Consider the following 19,679-nt stretch of genomic DNA (forward strand, 5'->3'; position numbering starts at 1 on the left):
TACCGCGCGCGAGCGACAACCAACAAGCTAGCTGAGCCATCTACGCCACTTCCTGCCCAGGCCTTCAAAATAAAACGCTCACAAGAAAAATTGTTACTTTGAACTTTATGGCTGTTTTTGTTTTGTTTTTTTGGTCAAAAGCAAAATTTTCAAAAAAGCCATAAAACAAACTGAAAGCTTAAAAAAATTTGTTTTGAAAAACACAAAAAACACGAATATTTTTACAACCAAAAAATGTACATTTGTACTTAAGTTTTAATTTTTAATGTAAAAAGTCGTGTTTCCATTGTTTCATATTTCCTGTCATTTTCTTTTTACTTTAACTCTGATGTTTTGTGGAGGTGAATGTGGTGACCCCTTAAGGAAGCAGCTGAAAGACCACAAGCAGTCCTGCATTTAGTGAGTGAAGTGTTCTGATTGGATGGTAGGGGACTATGAGGTCCTTAATATAGGACGGGGCCATTCCATGTAAGGCCTTTATAGGTTAACAGGAGGATCTTGAACTTGATTCTAGCATCAACTGGGATCCAGTGAAGTGAAACCAACACAGGAGTGATGTGATCTCTTCTGCTAGTTCCAGCTAACAATCTAGCAGCTGCGTTCTGAACAAGCTGGAGACTTCTTAAGGAACTCTTAGGACACGCTGCTAACAAGGAGTTACAGTAATCCAGAATAGACGTAACAAATGCATGGATGAGTTTTTCAGCATCACTCTTAGAAAGTATATTTCTGATCTTAGCAATATTCCGCAGGTGAAAAAAGGCAGTTCTACACGCCTGAGATATGTGAGCCTTAAATGATAAATCCTGGTCAAATAAAACCCCAAGGTTTCTAACTGTGGAATTGGGGGCTATACTTATGCCATCCAGGGAGACTATCTGATCAGACAGAGCATCTCTGAGGTTTTGAGGACCAAGTATAATGACCTCAGTTTTTTCATGAGTTCAGGAGGAGGTAATTGATTGTCATCCAGGTCTTGATGTCACTGATGCAGGCGTTCAGTTTCTCTATTTGGTCATTCTGGTCAGGTTTCATGGATAAATATATCAGCGTATCATCTGCATAACAATGAAAATTAATGCTGTGTTTCCCTGATTATGTTTCCTAGGGGTAGCATATAAAGCGTAAACAGGATCGGTCCCAAGACTGAGCCCTGTGGGACTCCATAGTTAACTCGAGTGCAGTGAGAGGAATGTCCATGTCCACTGATACCTAAACCACTGGAGGGCAGATCATCTGATCCCTATGTCCTGCTCTAATCTACGGAGTAAAATACTGTGGTCGATAGTGTCAAAGGCTGCACTGAGGTCTATCACACACACACACCCGACAGCCTTATTCAATTTAGTAAATTTGACCACTTTAGACTTTTATTTTGAAGAGAACACAAACATTCTCCATCCTTCACCTGGCTGCAATCAGTGGCAGGATTTCTTTGGCGCCTCCTGGTGGACGTAGCAGAGACTCGACGCCGGATTTCCAAATCAAGACAAATCTGAAGCTGAGATTTCAGTGAAAAGATGCAATTTTGTGTTTTTTGACGCATCAATTTTACTTTCTGGAAGTTCAGAAAACACAACATGTTGACAATCTTAGAAACTAGGGGTGTGTGTTGGCAAGAGTCTGGCGATACGATACGTAACCCGATATTTTACCAAAACATATTTTCTTTCTTTTTTTTTTTTAGAGATGACTTTGAAAAATTTCTACCGGCTTTGTAATGTCTTCCACTGTAATAAAATGGTCAAATTCAGTTAATTAAATTATCATACTGTTAAGCACTGCAACTGTATCTCATATATAAGTTGCGTTTACCAAAGCAAATTCATGGTGGTTTTATTTTGGTAAGTTAAAATATGGAAAGGGAACAGTCAACATTGTCTGATTTCCACAACAAAATACATTTCAGTATAAGAAAAAACAAAGAATGAATGTTCCTTAACCATTAAGTTTCTATTGGGGAAATAAAATGCTGTTTATCTTCAACATTGCTTAATGGAGCTTCTGCATTATTTTTAAACGGTTCAGGAGCTTGAATGGTGCTTCAAAAATAAAGGGGGGGGGGGGGGGGCACACTGATTGCCTCCAGAAACAATAAAGTGTGATGATGATGAGGCAGCAGGAGAGAATGAAGGAAAGTTGCTTGTTGTGTTTGAAGCATACGGATCTATAAATGAAAGTTCTGCACTCTGAAACGTTCTCTTGGTTCAGAGGTGGGGTTGCTGGTTTGGATCTGTTCCACAGTGGAACCCAAAAGCTCCTGAGGTTGGGATCAGGAACTTTTGCCCCAGAAGAGCTCAGGATTCACCACATTTGTCTTCATCCGTTTTCTAAGCTTGCTGTATTCCCGTTCAGGCTCCCGGGGTTGCTGGAGCCTATCCGGTCAGTTCTCCAGTCCGTCACAGGGATCGTCTTTTAGCTCTCCTTCCAGAAAGTTTCTCTCGTGTCGCATGAGTCCAGATGTTTTTGGATTGTTGTTGCTCAGCAGTGACCGCTCCATGGATCCACGTTGGTCCCACTGAACTGAGTCCAGCGAGGCCTGAACTTCCCTCCATCTTCTTCTGCATCCTTGGGGCTCTCCTGGATGAGTCCTCTTTTGGGTTCTAGGACTCACGTTGGGTTTAACCTGTTCAGTTTTCTCCATGAGGGGATGACGGATCTCTGAGGTTCTCCGGAGGCTTCAGGAACGGCTCCAACGGGCCAGAGACTTTGGTTCTGGTCTCTTCCTTCTGTTGCAGCAGAAGCTCTTTGTGTGTCAAAGGTTTGAGCCCAGTTTAAAGTTTGGACTTTGATCAGGTGTGATCCGCTTCATTCTTTGAACTTTTCGCTTCAGTTAAATCATAAAAACATCCCGTTTGGAAACACTTCTCTCTGCTAAATGAAATCAGTTTCATGATTCACTAATGATCTCTTTGCAGCTGCAGTTTATTTGACTGCATGATGTTGGAACATTTAAAGTTCTACAACCTCCTGACAGGCCTCCTGAGGCCTCTTCATCCTGCCCCGCCCCTCCTCATCATTGCAGCAGCATAACTGCAGATCGTTAGCGTTGGACAGTCCTCCTCCGTTCTCCGGTTCCTCCGCCAACCCAGAGGAAGCTGGAGGACGCTACAAAGGTGAAAGCAGCCAGGCCAACTGAAGGCTTCTCTTTATTCAGTTTAACCGTTTGACTGCAGGGACAGAGCACCTGGGGGGTGGAGGGGGGGTGGGGGTTAAACTGCAATGAATTAACATCATTGACATTCAGGAAATGAAAACGTGTATTCACACAAATCATTAAATACAGACAAACATTTTCATGATAAAAACAGATCTTCAGATCAATGTGAACATGAGGAGTCTGTGTGTCTGTGTGTGTGTGTGTGTGTGCATGACTGGAAACGTACATGAGGACATGTGTGTGTGTGTGCAAATGTGAGTGTGTTTGTGCGTGTGCGTATATGTGCACACACACGTGCACATATACGTGGACGGCAGTGGCGCAGACGGTTGAGCAGGTGGTCTAATGAATTGAACGGTCGGCGGTTCGATCCCCGATCCCCCAGCCAACTGTCGTCGTGTCCTTGGGTGAGACACTTCACCCTCCTTGCCTCCAGTGTGGCTCCACTGCTGTATGAATGCGTATGAATGTCCCGGTGATGGTCAGAGGGGCCGTAGGCGTGAACTGGCAGCCACGCCGTCTGCCCCAGGGCCGCTGTGGTACATCAGTAGTGACCATCACCAAGTATGAATGAATGATGGACACATTGGAAGAACTGTGTGCATGAATGCATACCTACATGAGCCTATATGTGTGTTTGTGTGCATGCAGACATGTATGTACATATATATACATAGATGTGTCCGTGTGCCTTATGTGTGTGTGTGTGTGTGCATATATGTGCATATGTTCTGTGTGCAGATGTGTACATGTGTGTCACTGCAGGAGTCGGACAGAGTTGAAGTGCAGGTGGTACAGGTAGTCGGCGTACGACGCTCCTCCGTTTGGACTCTTGTCCTCCACCAGGAGGCGCTGCAGCTCCTCCTCACACGCGTCTCCCTGCTTCACCACCAACAGCTGAAACAGAAACGTGACGTCAGAAGACAAACACGCCAAACGGCATCTGAGAGCGGGAAAACTCATACATGCAGTTGCCACAGCGATCACCTTCTGAAACATACGTGACCCACAAAGACATGTTGGAGAAAACTGTGTTCGATTTCCTGATTTGCATTTTGGTGGATCAATTCCAGCTAAACTGTTTGTAATCTCCTATCCAAAAGAGATTAGGACTGGAGCCTTTCAGAATAAAAGCAGGAAGGCGTGCGTCTGCAGTGGACTCTGTGCACAGAGGCTGCTGTGGAAAGAAACCTGCGGCTCACCTTCTGGCTGTGTAGCGTCCGCTCGCTCAGGTCGTCGATCAGAGATCGAACGTAGACAGACAGAGGAGTGTCCAAAACCGGCAGCTTGATCTGGTGAAACGCGAATGAAACCAGAAAAAAAGAGCAGATTGAAGGCTCCCCTCAGCTCAGACGAACGGAACATTTGGAACCGAAGAGCATCTTCTCTTAGCGAAACTCAGAAAGGACTCTTTAAGTGAAAACATCAGCGGATGAATAGTTTTTCTTTCGATGAACGACAGAATATTTTCCCTTTCTTTAAATGATAGGATGATGTCGCTGTTCGCACCTCTCCGGACGCCAGGGACGAGAAACAGCCCGCGCTGAAGAGCTGGGCCAGAGTGCATGCTGGGACCTGGCTTCCCACCCACAGCAGCAGGATGAGGGGAGGGTGCAGCAGGTAAAGGCCCGTGGGCTGCAGGCTGGCGGCCGTGCAGCGCAGCGGCTCGCCTGGACTCAAACCGCCGCCATCTGACAGCAGCTGCAGGCGAGGAAAGAAAACAGAGATATTATTGGAAAAGCAGCATCTTCCAGGCCGGTGGTTCCTCTGATGTAAGACATGCGGATCTGCCGTCCCGAAGCGGGGTTTGTTTATGTTCCGGCGTGAAAACAATTCCAATGTTCAAACATCAAACATCGCAGCCTTATCCCACTCGTGCCCCCCCCTGGAAGGCGAGCCCCACAGTTCGAGAACCGCCGCTGCACGGGTGTGTCGGCGCACTGACCAGCGGCAGCAGGGGGGGGTAGAAGTGCTCCACCGTGTTGCGGGGGTCCATGGCGAGCACGCAGCAGCGCAGCTGCAGCCTCTGGTGGATGGAGCTCCTCAGACCCGGCAGCAGAACCTCGCTCTTCCTCAGGCTGTTGAGGAAGACGGGAAGAGCCCGCAGGAACCGAGGAAGGACCAGCTGCAGACGCACAGCACAACCAGAATGAAGGTTCTGCAGGTGCCGGCCCACACCGGAACCACAAAACCTAAAACGAATCTGCAAAAGATGGGAATGTTTTTGGCTCAGAGTCTGAGTGGCGGCCCACCTGCCCCGCAGACACGCAGGACGTGCTGCAGTGTTTGCGGTAAGACGCCAGCGCCTCGGTCGTGTCCGTCTGCAGCTCCTCCCTCAGCTCCTGCAGGGGGCGCTCCAGCACCGAGCAGTACACTGCACACGAGACAGGAGGCTTCAGGAAACAAGAATCCATTCTCTGTCAGAGCAAAGCCGCCTGACTGTTGGCGATCCGGCAGAAGAGGAAACAGACGTAATCCCAGATTGGGATTATTCCGCATGCAGCTTTCATTCCATTTGACCTCAAAGGCATTTCTGCAGCGGAAAGTGTCTGTGTGTGTGTTCCTCTGCGTGCATGCATGTCTGTATGTGTTTCTGCGCATTTGTGGATGCGTGTGCACGTGTGTTTGTGTATGGATGTGTTTGTGTCCAAACTTCACATTTTCATCCTCTGAACCTTTTCATGTTTCTTCTATTTGTAGACAACCGAGGGGGGAGAAATTGAATGAAAGTTCCTCACATTTGTTTCTACTGAAACAATAAAAACACAGTAAAGAGCAGAGGCGGGATCAGAAGAAACGTCTCACTTTTTTTGCAGTAGAAGCTGAGAAGCGTTTGGGCCTGAAAGTTCCTGAAGGCGTCCTGAAGGTGGCGCGAGCATCTCAGAGTCAGCGTGTGGACCCGCGTCCTCGTCTCTCCGGTCTGGAGGCTGTAGGACAGAACGGTCTACGACATCGGGGGAGGGGGCGGGGTTTACAAACAGGAAGTGAGGGTGAAATTACAGCTGATACGGTAACCTGCCTGTATGGCTGCTCCTCTGGCCTCGTCCAGAGCTCTAGTGTGAGCCAGCTCCACAGCCAGTGTGGTCCTCCTGTCCAGGGTTGCCATGGTGACATGTGCCGGGTTAGGGCCAGGGACGAACATCCCATAACATCCAGACACGCGCAAATCTATTGCAAACACACAGAAAATGTCAACGGATTGTTGAGAAAAACCAACTGCAGGAGTCATCCTCACCTTTGGAGACGAAGATCCTGAGCTCGGCCCGGAAAGCAAAGTCCGTCTCCACGGTTCTCCTCAGATCCCGGCTGAAGCGGTCCCGGTCCAGCTTGCCCTGCAGTGAAAGCCGCGTCAGACAGCTGCTTCAGGACAGGTCGCCCAAGAACGCACCTGCAGGTGGGCATAGCTGTGCAGAGCTCCTCCCGTCAGGTGTGGGATGTGGCCTGGCCAGGCTCCGCCCACATCCTGCTGCGAAAGGACAAACATATGCACACCGCAGCCCTGGCTTACGCACTCTTTGGCCAGGGAGATGGACTGCTCCGACGGCTGAAAGACTGACTGAAAGAAGAGGAGGGGCTTCTGTCAGGTAATCCGGAAAAAAACACCTGACACCGCTAATAAACTGAGCCAAAGGCATCTGAAACCTGGCTGTAGGGATGACCCATGTGACCATCAGACCAAGTGACCACGAGACGGTGTGACCACGAAACTGTGTGACAATGAAACTGTGTGACCATGAGAACATGTGAACATGAGACTGTGTGACAATGAAACTGTGTGACCATGAGAACATGTGACCATGAGACTGTGTGACCATGAAACTGTGTGACAATGAAACTGTATGACCATGAGAACATGTGACCATGAGACTGTGTGACAGTGAAACTGTGTGACCACGAGAACATGTGACCATGAAACTGTGTGACCATGAGAACATGTGACCATGAGACTGTGTGACCATGAAACTGTGTGACCATGAAACTGTGTGACCATGAAACTGTGTGACAATGAAACTGTGTGACCATGAGAACATGTGACCATGAGACTGTGTGACCATGAAACTGTGTGACAATGAAACTGTGTGACCATGAGAACATGTGACCATGAGACTGTGTGACCATGAAACTGTGTGACAATGAAACTGTGTGACCATGAGAACATGTGACCATGAGACTGTGTGACAGTGAAACTGTGTGACCATGAGAACATGTGACCATGAGACTGTGTGACCATGAAACTGTGTGACAATGAGAACATGTGACCATGAAACTGTGTGACAGTGAAACTGTGTAACCATGAGAACATGTGACCATGAGACTGTGTGACCATGAAACTGTGTGACCATGAGAACATGTGACCATGAAACTGTGTGACCATGAGACTGTGTGACCATGAAACTGTGTGACCATGAGAACATGTGACCATGAAACTGTGTGACAGTGAAACTGTGTAACCATGAGAACATGTGACCATGAGACTGTGTGACCATGAAACTGTGTGACCATGAGAACATGTGACCATGAAACTGTGCGACCATGAAACTGTGTGACCATGAGAACATGTGACCATGAGACTGTGTGACCATGAAACTGTGTGACAATGAAACTGTGTGACCATGAGAATATGTGACCATGAGACTGTGTGACCATGAAACTGTGTGACAATGAAACTGTGTGACCATGAGAACATGTGACCATGAGACTGTGTGACCATGAAACTGTGTGACAATGAAACTGTGTGACCATGAGAACATGTGAACATGAGACTGTGTGACAATGAAACTGTGTGACCATGAGAACATGTGACCATGAGACTGTGTGACCATGAAACTGTGTGACAATGAAACTGTGTGACCATGAGAACATGTGAACATGAGACTGTGTGACCATGAAACTGTGTGACAATGAAACTGTGTGACCATGAGAACATGTGACCATGAGACTGTGTGACCATGAAACTGTGTGACAATGAGAACATGTGACCATGAGACTGTGTGACCATGAAACTGTGTGACAATGAAACTGTGTGACCATTAGAACATGTGACCATGAGACTGTGTGACCATGAAACTGTGTGACAATGAAACTGTGTGACCATGAGAACATGTGACCATGAGACTGTGTGACCATGAGACTGTGTGACCATGAAACTGTGTGACCATGAGAACATGTGACCATGAAACTGTGTGACCATGAGACTGTGTGACCATGAAACTGTGTGACCATGAGAACATGTGACCATGAAACTGTGTGACAGTGAAACTGTGTAACCATGAGAACATGTGACCATGAGACTGTGTGACCATGAAACTGTGTGACCATGAGAACATGTGACCATGAAACTGTGCGACCATGAAACTGTGTGACCATGAGAACATGTGACCATGAGACTGTGTGACCATGAAACTGTGTGACAATGAAACTGTGTGACCATGAGAACATGTGACCATGAGACTGTGTGACCATGAAACTGTGTGACAATGAGAACATGTGACCATGAGACTGTGTGACCATGAAACTGTGTGACAATGAAACTGTGTGACCATGAGAACATGTGAACATGAGACTGTGTGACAATGAAACTGTGTGACCATGAGAACATGTGACCATGAGACTGTGTGACCATGAAACTGTGTGACAATGAAACTGTGTGACCATGAGAACATGTGAACATGAGACTGTGTGACCATGAAACTGTGTGACAATGAAACTGTGTGACCATGAGAACATGTGACCATGAGACTGTGTGACCATGAAACTGTGTGACCATGAGAACATGTGACCATGAAACTGTGCGACCATGAAACTGTGTGACCATGAGAACATGTGACCATGAGACTGTGTGACCATGAAACTGTGTGACAATGAAACTGTGTGACCATGAGAACATGTGACCATGAGACTGTGTGACCATGAAACTGTGTGACAATGAGAACATGTGACCATGAGACTGTGTGACCATGAAACTGTGTGACAATGAAACTGTGTGACCATGAGAACATGTGAACATGAGACTGTGTGACAATGAAACTGTGTGACCATGAGAACATGTGACCATGAGACTGTGTGACCATGAAACTGTGTGACAATGAAACTGTGTGACCATGAGAACATGTGAACATGAGACTGTGTGACAATGAAACTGTGTGACCATGAGAACATGTGACCATGAGACTGTGTGACCATGAAACTGTGTGACAATGAAACTGTGTGACCATGAGAACATGTGACCATGAGACTGTGTGACCATGAAACTGTGTGACCATTAGAACATGTGACCATGAGACTGTGTGACCATGAAACTGTGTGACAATGAAACTGTGTGACCATGAGAACATGTGACCATGAGACTGTGTGACCATGAGACTGTGTGACCATGAAACTGTGTGACCATGAGAACATGTGACCATGAAACTGTGTGACCATGAGACTGTGTGACCATGAAACTGTGTGACCATGAGAACATGTGACCATGAAACTGTGTGACAGTGAAACTGTGTAACCATGAGAACATGTGACCATGAGACTGTGTGACCATGAAACTGTGTGACCATGAGAACATGTGACCATGAAACTGTGCGACCATGAAACTGTGTGACCATGAGAACATGTGACCATGAGACTGTGTGACCATGAAACTGTGTGACAATGAAACTGTGTGACCATGAGAACATGTGACCATGAGACTGTGTGACCATGAAACTGTGTGACAATGAGAACATGTGACCATGAGACTGTGTGACCATGAAACTGTGTGACAATGAAACTGTGTGACCATGAGAACATGTGAACATGAGACTGTGTGACAATGAAACTGTGTGACCATGAGAACATGTGACCATGAGACTGTGTGACCATGAAACTGTGTGACAATGAAACTGTGTGACCATGAGAACATGTGAACATGAGACTGTGTGACCATGAAACTGTGTGACAATGAAACTGTGTGACCATGAGAACATGTGACCATGAGACTGTGTGACCATGAAACTGTGTGACAATGAGAACATGTGACCATGAGACTGTGTGACCATGAAACTGTGTGACAATGAAACTGTGTGACCATTAGAACATGTGACCATGAGACTGTGTGACCATGAAACTGTGTGACAATGAAACTGTGTGACCATGAGAACATGTGACCATGAGACTGTGTGACCATGAGACTGTGTGACCATGAAACTGTGTGACCATGAGAACATGTGACCATGAAACTGTGTGACCATGAGACTGTGTGACCATGAAACTGTGTGACCATGAGAACATGTGACCATGAAACTGTGTGACAGTGAAACTGTGTAACCATGAGAACATGTGACCATGAGACTGTGTGACCATGAAACTGTGTGACCATGAGAACATGTGACCATGAAACTGTGCGACCATGAAACTGTGTGACCATGAGAACATGTGACCATGAGACTGTGTGACCATGAAACTGTGTGACAATGAAACTGTGTGACCATGAGAACATGTGACCATGAGACTGTGTGACCATGAAACTGTGTGACAATGAGAACATGTGACCATGAGACTGTGTGACCATGAAACTGTGTGACAATGAAACTGTGTGACCATGAGAACATGTGAACATGAGACTGTGTGACAATGAAACTGTGTGACCATGAGAACATGTGACCATGAGACTGTGTGACCATGAAACTGTGTGACAATGAAACTGTGTGACCATGAGAACATGTGAACATGAGACTGTGTGACCATGAAACTGTGTGACAATGAAACTGTGTGACCATGAGAACATGTGACCATGAGACTGTGTGACCATGAAACTGTGTGACCATGAGAACATGTGACCATGAAACTGTGCGACCATGAAACTGTGTGACCATGAGAACATGTGACCATGAGACTGTGTGACCATGAAACTGTGTGACAATGAAACTGTGTGACCATGAGAACATGTGACCATGAGACTGTGTGACCATGAAACTGTGTGACAATGAGAACATGTGACCATGAGACTGTGTGACCATGAAACTGTGTGACCATGAGAACATGTGAACATGAGACTGTGTGACAATGAAACTGTGTGACCATGAGAACATGTGACCATGAGACTGTGTGACCATGAAACTGTGTGACAATGAAACTGTGTGACCATGAGAACATGTGAACATGAGACTGTGTGACAATGAAACTGTGTGACCATGAGAACATGTGACCATGAGACTGTGTGACCATGAAACTGTGTGACAATGAAACTGTGTGACCATGAGAACATGTGACCATGAGACTGTGTGACCATGAAACTGTGTGACAATGAGAACATGTGACCATGAGACTGTGTGACCATGAGACTGTGTGACCATGAAACTGTGTGACCATGAGAACATGTGACCATGAGACTGTGTGACCATGAAACTGTGTGACAATGAAACTGTGTGACCATGAGAACATGTGAACATGAGACTGTGTGACAATGAAACTGTGTGACCATGAGAACATGTGACCATGAGACTGTGTGACCATGAAACTGTGTGACAATGAAACTGTGTGACCATGAGAACATGTGACCATGAGACTGTGTGACCATGAAACTGTGTGACAATGAAACTGTGTGACCATGAGAACATGTGACCATGAGACTGTGTGACAGTGAAACTGTGTGACAATGAAACTGTGTGACCATGAGAACATGTGACCATGAGACTGTGTGACCATGAAACTGTGTGACAATGAAACTGTGTGACCATGAGAACATGTGAACATGAGACTGTGTGACCATGAGAACATGTGAACATGAGACTGTGTGACCATGAGAACATGTGAACATGAGACTGTGTGACCATGAGAACATGTGAACATGAGACTGTGTGACCATGAGAACATGTGACCATGAGACTGTGTGACCACGAAACTGTGTGACAATGAAACTGTGTGACCATGAGAACATGTGAACATGAGACTGTGTGACAATGAAACTGTATGACCATGAGAACATGTGACCATGAGACTGTGTGACCATGAAACTGTGTGACCATGAAACTGTGTGACCATGAAACTGTGTGACAATGAAACTGTGTGACCATGAGAACATGTGACCATGAGACTGTGTGACCATGAAACTGTGTGACAATGAAACTGTGTGACCATGAGAACATGTGACCATGAGACTGTGTGACCATGAAACTGTGTGACAATGAAACTGTGTGACCATGAGAACATGTGACCATGAGACTGTGTGACAGTGAAACTGTGTGACCATGAGAACATGTGACCATGAGACTGTGTGACCATGAAACTGTGTGACAATGAGAACATGTGACCATGAAACTGTGTGACAGTGAAACTGTGTAACCATGAGAACATGTGACCATGAGACTGTGTGACCATGAAACTGTGTGACCATGAGAACATGTGACCATGAAACTGTGTGACCATGAGACTGTGTGACCATGAAACTGTGTGACCATGAGAACATGTGACCATGAAACTGTGTGACAGTGAAACTGTGTAACCATGAGAACATGTGACCATGAGACTGTGTGACCATGAAACTGTGTGACCATGAGAACATGTGACCATGAAACTGTGCGACCATGAAACTGTGTGACCATGAGAACATGTGACCATGAGACTGTGTGACCATGAAACTGTGTGACAATGAAACTGTGTGACCATGAGAATATGTGACCATGAGACTGTGTGACCATGAAACTGTGTGACAATGAAACTGTGTGACCATGAGAACATGTGACCATGAGACTGTGTGACCATGAAACTGTGTGACAATGAAACTGTGTGACCATGAGAACATGTGAACATGAGACTGTGTGACAATGAAACTGTGTGACCATGAGAACATGTGACCATGAGACTGTGTGACCATGAAACTGTGTGACAATGAAACTGTGTGACCATTAGAACATGTGACCATGAGACTGTGTGACCATGAAACTGTGTGACAATGAAACTGTGTGACCATGAGAACATGTGACCATGAGACTGTGTGACCATGAGACTGTGTGACCATGAAACTGTGTGACCATGAGAACATGTGACCATGAAACTGTGTGACCATGAGACTGTGTGACCATGAAACTGTGTGACCATGAGAACATGTGACCATGAAACTGTGTGACAGTGAAACTGTGTAACCATGAGAACATGTGACCATGAGACTGTGTGACCATGAAACTGTGTGACCATGAGAACATGTGACCATGAAACTGTGCGACCATGAAACTGTGTGACCATGAGAACATGTGACCATGAGACTGTGTGACCATGAAACTGTGTGACAATGAAACTGTGTGACCATGAGAACATGTGACCATGAGACTGTGTGACCATGAAACTGTGTGACAATGAAACTGTGTGACCATGAGAACATGTGACCATGAGACTGTGTGACCATGAAACTGTGTGACAATGAAACTGTGTGACCATGAGAACATGTGAACATGAGACTGTGTGACAATGAAACTGTGTGACCATGAGAACATGTGACCATGAGACTGTGTGACCATGAAACTGTGTGACAATGAAACTGTGTGACCATGAGAACATGTGACCATGAGACTGTGTGACCATGAAACTGTGTGACAATGAAACTGTGTGACCATGAGAACATGTGACCATGAGACTGTGTGACAGTGAAACTGTGTGACAATGAAACTGTGTGACCATGAGAACATGTGACCATGAGACTGTGTGACCATGAAACTGTGTGACAATGAAACTGTGTGACCATGAGAACATGTGAACATGAGACTGTGTGACCATGAGAACATGTGAACATGAGACTGTGTGACCATGAGAACATGTGAACATGAGACTGTGTGACAGTGAAACTGTGTGACAATGAAACTGTGTGACCATGAGAACATGTGACCATGAGACTGTGTGACCATGAGAACATAACACCATGAGAACATGTGACCATGAGACTGTGTGACCATGAGAACATAACACCATGAGAACATGTGACCATGAAACTGTGTGACAATGAAACTGTGTGACCATGAGAACATGTGACAATGAGACTGTGTGACCATGACAACATGAGAACATGTGACCATGAGACTGTTTGACCATGAAACTGTGTGACAATGAAACTGTGTGACCATGAGAACATGTGACAATGAGACTGTGTGACCATGAAACTGTGTGACAATGAAACTGTGTGACCATGAGAACATGTGACCATGAGACTGTGTGACCATGAAACTGTGTGACAATGAAACTGTGTGACCATGAGAACATGTGAACATTAGACTGTGTGACAGTGAAACTGTGTGACCATGAGAACATGTGACCATGAGACTGTGTGACCATGAGAACATAACACCATGAGAACATGTGACCATGAAACTGTGTGACAATGAAACTGTGTGACCATGAGAACATGTGACCATGAAACTGTGCGACCATGAAACTGTGTGACCATGAGAACATGTGACCATGAGACTGTTTGACCATGAAACTGTGTGACAATGAAACTGTGTGACCATGAGAACATGTGACCATGAGACTGTGTGACCATGAAACTGTGTGACAATGAAACTGTGTGACCATGAGAACATGTGACCATGAGACTGTGTGACCATGAAACTGTGTGACAATGAAACTGTGTGACCATGAGAACATGTGAACATGAGACTGTGTGACAGTGAAACTGTGTGACAATGAAACTGTGTGACCATGAGAACATGTGACCATGAGACTGTGTGACCATGAGAACATAACACCATGAGAACATGTGACCATGAAACTGTGTGACAATGAAACTGTGTGACCATGAGAACATGTGACCATGAGACTGTGTGACCATGAGACTGTGTGACCATGAGAACATGAGAACATGTGACCATGAGACTGTGTGACCATGAAACTGTGTGACCATGAAACTGTGTGACAATGAGAACATGTGACCATGACACTGTGTGACTATGAAACTGTGATAATGAAACTGTGTGACCATGAGAACATGAGAACATGTGACCATGAGACTGTGTGACGATGAGACTGTGTGACCATGAGAACATGAGAACATGTGACCATGAGACTGTGTGACCATGAGAACATAACACCATGAGAACATGTGACCATGAGACTGTGTGACCATGAGAACATAACACCATGAGAACATGTGACCATGAAACTGTGTGACAATGAAACTGTGTGACCATGAGAACGTGAGACCATGAAACTGTGTGACCATGACAACATGAGTACATGTGACCATGAAACTGTGTGACTATGAAACTGTGTGACCATGTGACCATGTGACCATGAGAACATGAGAACATGTGACCATGAGACTGTGTGACTATGAAACTGTGTGACCATGTGACCATGAGAACATGAGAACATGTGACCATGAGACTGTGTGACCATGAGAACATGAGAACATGTGACCATGAGACTGTGTGACCATGAGAACATAACACCATGAGAACATGTGACCATGAGACTGTGTGACCATGAGAACATAACACCATGAGAACATGTGACCATGAAACTGTGTGACAATGAGAACATGTGACCATGAAACTGTGTGACTATGAAACTGTGTGACCATGTGACCATGAGAACATGAGAACATGTGACCATGAGACTGTGTGACCATGAGAACATGTGACCATGAGACTGTGTGACCATGAGAACATAACACCATGAGAACATGTGACCATGAGACTGTGTGACCATGAGAACATAACACCATGAGAACATGTGACCATGAAACTGTGTGACTATGAAACTGTGTGACCATGAGAACATGAGACCATGAAACTGTGTGACCATGAGAACATGTGACCATGAGACTGTGTGACCATGAGAACATAACACCATGAGAACATGTGACCATGAAACTGTGTGACCATGAGAACATGTGACCATGAGAACATGAGAACATGTGACCATGAGACTGTGTGACCATGAGAACATAACACCATGAGAACATGTGACCATGAGACTGTGTGACCATGAGAACATAACACCATGAGAACATGTGACCATGAAACTGTGTGACAATGAAACTGTGTGACCATGAGAACATGTGACCATGAGACTGTGTGACCATGAAACTGTGTGACAATGAAACTGTGTGACCATGAGAACATGTGAACATGAGACTGTGTGACAATGAAACTGTGTGACCATGAGAACATGTGACCATGAGACTGTGTGACCATGAAACTGTGTGACAATGAAACTGTGTGACCATGAGAACATGTGACCATGAGAACATGTGAACATGAGACTGTGTGACCATGAGAACATGTGAACATGAGACTGTGTGACCATGAGAACATGTGAACATGAGACTGTGTGACAGTGAAACTGTGTGACAATGAAACTGTGTGACAATGAAACTGTGTGACCATGAGAACATGTGACCATGAGTCTGTGTGACCATGAGAACATAACACCATGAGAACATGTGACCATGAGACTGTGTGACCATGAGAACATAACACCATGAGAACATGTGACCATGAAACTGTGTGACAATGAAACTGTGTGACCATGAGAACATGTGACCATGAGACTGTGTGACCATGACAACATGAGAACATGTGACCATGAGACTGTTTGACCATGAAACTGTGTGACAATGAAACTGTGTGACCATGAGAACATGTGACAATGAGACTGTGTGACCATGAAACTGTGTGACAATGAAACTGTGTGACCATGAGAACATGTGACCATGAGACTGTGTGACCATGAAACTGTGTGACAATGAAACTGTGTGACCATGAGAACATGTGAACATTAGACTGTGTGACAGTGAAACTGTGTGACAATGAAACTGTGTGACCATGAGAACATGTGACCATGAGACTGTGTGACCATGAGAACATAACACCATGAGAACATGTGACCATGAAACTGTGTGACAATGAAACTGTGTGACCATGAGAACATGTGACCATGAAACTGTGCGACCATGAAACTGTGTGACCATGAGAACATGTGACCATGAGACTGTTTGACCATGAAACTGTGTGACAATGAAACTGTGTGACCATGAGAACATGTGACCATGAGACTGTGTGACCATGAAACTGTGTGACAATGAAACTGTGTGACCATGAGAACATGTGACCATGAGACTGTGTGACCATGAGAACATAACACCATGAGAACATGTGACCATGAAACTGTGTGACAATGAAACTGTGTGACCATGAGAACATGTGACCATGAGACTGTGTGACAATGAGAACATGTGACCATGACACTGTGTGACTATGAAACTGTGATAATGAAACTGTGTGACCATGAGAACATGAGAACATGTGACCATGAGACTGTGTGACCATGAGACTGTGTGACCATGAGAACATGAGAACATGTGACCATGAGACTGTGTGACCATGACAACATGAGAACATGTGACCATGAGACTGTTTGACCATGAAACTGTGTGACCATGAGAACATGTGACCATGAAACTGTGTGACAATGAGAACATGTGACCATGACACTGTGTGACTATGAAACTGTGATAATGAAACTGTGTGACCATGAGAACATGAGAACATGTGACCATGAGACTGTGTGACCATGAGACTGTGTGAACATGAGAACATGAGAACATGAGACCATGAAACTGTGTGACCATGACAACATGAGTACATGTGACCATGAAACTGTGTGACTATGAAACTGTGTGACCATGTGACCATGAGAACATGAGAACATGTGACCATGAGACTGTGTGACCATGAGAACATGATAACATGTGACCATGAGACTGTGTGACCATGAGAACATAACACCATGAGAACATGTGACCATGAGACTGTGTGACCATGAGAACATAACACCATGAGAACATGTGACCATGAAACTGTGTGACAATGAAACTGTGTGACCATGAGAACATGAGACCATGAAACTGTGTGACCATGACAACATGAGTACATGTGACCATGAAACTGTGTGACTATGAAACTGTGTGACCATGTGACCATGAGAACATGAGACCATGACAACATGAGACATGTGACAATGAAACTGTGTGACCATGAGAACATGTGAACATGTGACCAAGAGACCATGAGACTGTATGACCATGAAACAATGAGCTTATGAGACCAGTCTTAGTTTTCTTAACATGGACCAGACAGGAAAAGGAAGATTTCTTCTTCATAGACAGATAAATATATCCAGCTAAGTTCACCACTTTAAAATATTTCAGATCCTAAATTGAAGTATCTACTTTTTATGATTCTTTTTATCATTTACTGCGATTTAAAAGAATCAACAGGTTCTGGCTCACTCTCAGTGGGAGAACCAAAACATGTGAGTGTTGCAGCCTGACTGACAGAGCAAGCGAAGCCTCAGGAACCTTGAGGCTTCATCGAACCCTTTGTACACTTCAAAACCCTTTTCTGTGGACGACGCCACTCACTCCAGTTCTCAGACAGAAGTTACCTTTGGTTTGTTGGAACCAAAGAGTCCTGAGGAGGAGTTTGTGTCTCCCGTCTCCATCAGATCAGCAGAATGGAAGATCAGCAGTTTTCCCGGACTCTTCAGGCCCTAAAAACGTCGCAGAAAGATTCCCTAAAAGGGTTTCATGGAGATCTGTGAACAGAAAGCTCAGAGTACCTGAAGCACTGCGAGCGCCGCTTGAATCGGCAGCTCTACAGGAGCTCCACCGCAACCTTCATGATCTCCACTGATGTGAGGAAGAACCTGCAGAATGCTGCAGGACGAAGAACAGCAGGAAAAACTGATCCAAGAACAACAGCCAAGTACTTTCTGAATGTAGTCAGATAAAACTACAGTACTTCAAATATATGAGTAACAACAGTAGAGTGATTTTATTAAACCAGTAGAATTAGTTTTTGTTGTTTTGGACCTTCAGACCTAAGAAGATGAATCTCCTCAGGGAAGCCTCCTCTTTCTCAGTATTAATCCATGTTTGAAATGTTCTTTTAGTTTGAAAAGACGATCAAATCAGGATCAGCTTCAAAGGAAGATAAAAACCAGCTGTATATGAAAAAAACTGTAAATTGAAAACTATTTGAAATAATGAAAATTTGGGGAACGCTGTAAATTTGAACAAAAATTTTGTAAATTTGAATAAGTAGTTTTTGATTTTTTGATTTGAAATGGTTTATTTCAAGCAATTAGAAATAATACACAACAGCAATATAAACATCAGTTATACATGCATACAGTAACTAATCGAACTTAGGATAATTAGACATATTAATAAATATTGCTTGAAAAGGAGTGGGAGGAAGCGAACTTATATAATCCCACCCCGTTATACTGTAACCATTTTATTACATAATTTATCAATATCTGGTTCGCAGTTTTTATCAGACAGAATTAAAGATCATAAGATATCGATAAAGCACATGACCCGGAACCGGAAATAATCCGGAAATAATCCTTAAATTTGAATAAGTAGTCAAAACTTATTCAGTTTTTCTGGATTTTCTTCAAATGTAAAATATTTACTTTTTAAATGTTTAATGTTTTTTTTAAGTTTACAATGTGTCGCTTAAGTTTGTAATTTTCCTTCCGACTCCTGCAG

At 44.6% G+C, this 19,679-nt stretch overlaps 1 protein-coding gene across 5 annotated transcripts in view; it reads right to left on the reverse strand.

The window, feature by feature from the left end:
- Positions 1-1,820: 1,820 nt before the first annotated feature.
- The window catches only part of si:dkey-13n15.2 (protein transport protein Sec24C), a 30,290-nt gene continuing 12,431 nt past the window's right edge, over positions 1,821-19,679 (reverse strand). For all 5 annotated transcript variants that reach the window (XM_023958145.2, XM_078953341.1, XM_078953342.1 and 2 more), the window contains 11 exons: positions 18,743-18,839; positions 18,569-18,673; positions 6,549-6,716; positions 6,396-6,492; positions 6,180-6,328; positions 5,966-6,104; positions 5,413-5,534; positions 5,106-5,285; positions 4,670-4,861; positions 4,363-4,452; positions 1,821-4,057 (listed from right to left, as the gene is read on the reverse strand). In XM_023958145.2, the coding sequence (XP_023813913.1) occupies positions 3,917-4,057; positions 4,363-4,452; positions 4,670-4,861; positions 5,106-5,285; positions 5,413-5,534; positions 5,966-6,104; positions 6,180-6,328; positions 6,396-6,492; positions 6,549-6,716; positions 18,569-18,673; positions 18,743-18,839 (1,480 nt within the window). In that variant the 3' untranslated portion in view covers positions 1,821-3,916. The remainder of the gene's footprint in view (positions 4,058-4,362; positions 4,453-4,669; positions 4,862-5,105; positions 5,286-5,412; positions 5,535-5,965; positions 6,105-6,179; positions 6,329-6,395; positions 6,493-6,548; positions 6,717-18,568; positions 18,674-18,742; positions 18,840-19,679) is intronic.

Source organism: Oryzias latipes, chromosome 9 (assembly GCF_053564925.1).
Source record: "Oryzias latipes strain Hd-rR chromosome 9, Olatipes_Hd-rR_3.1".
NCBI lineage: Eukaryota > Metazoa > Chordata > Actinopteri > Beloniformes > Adrianichthyidae > Oryzias > Oryzias latipes.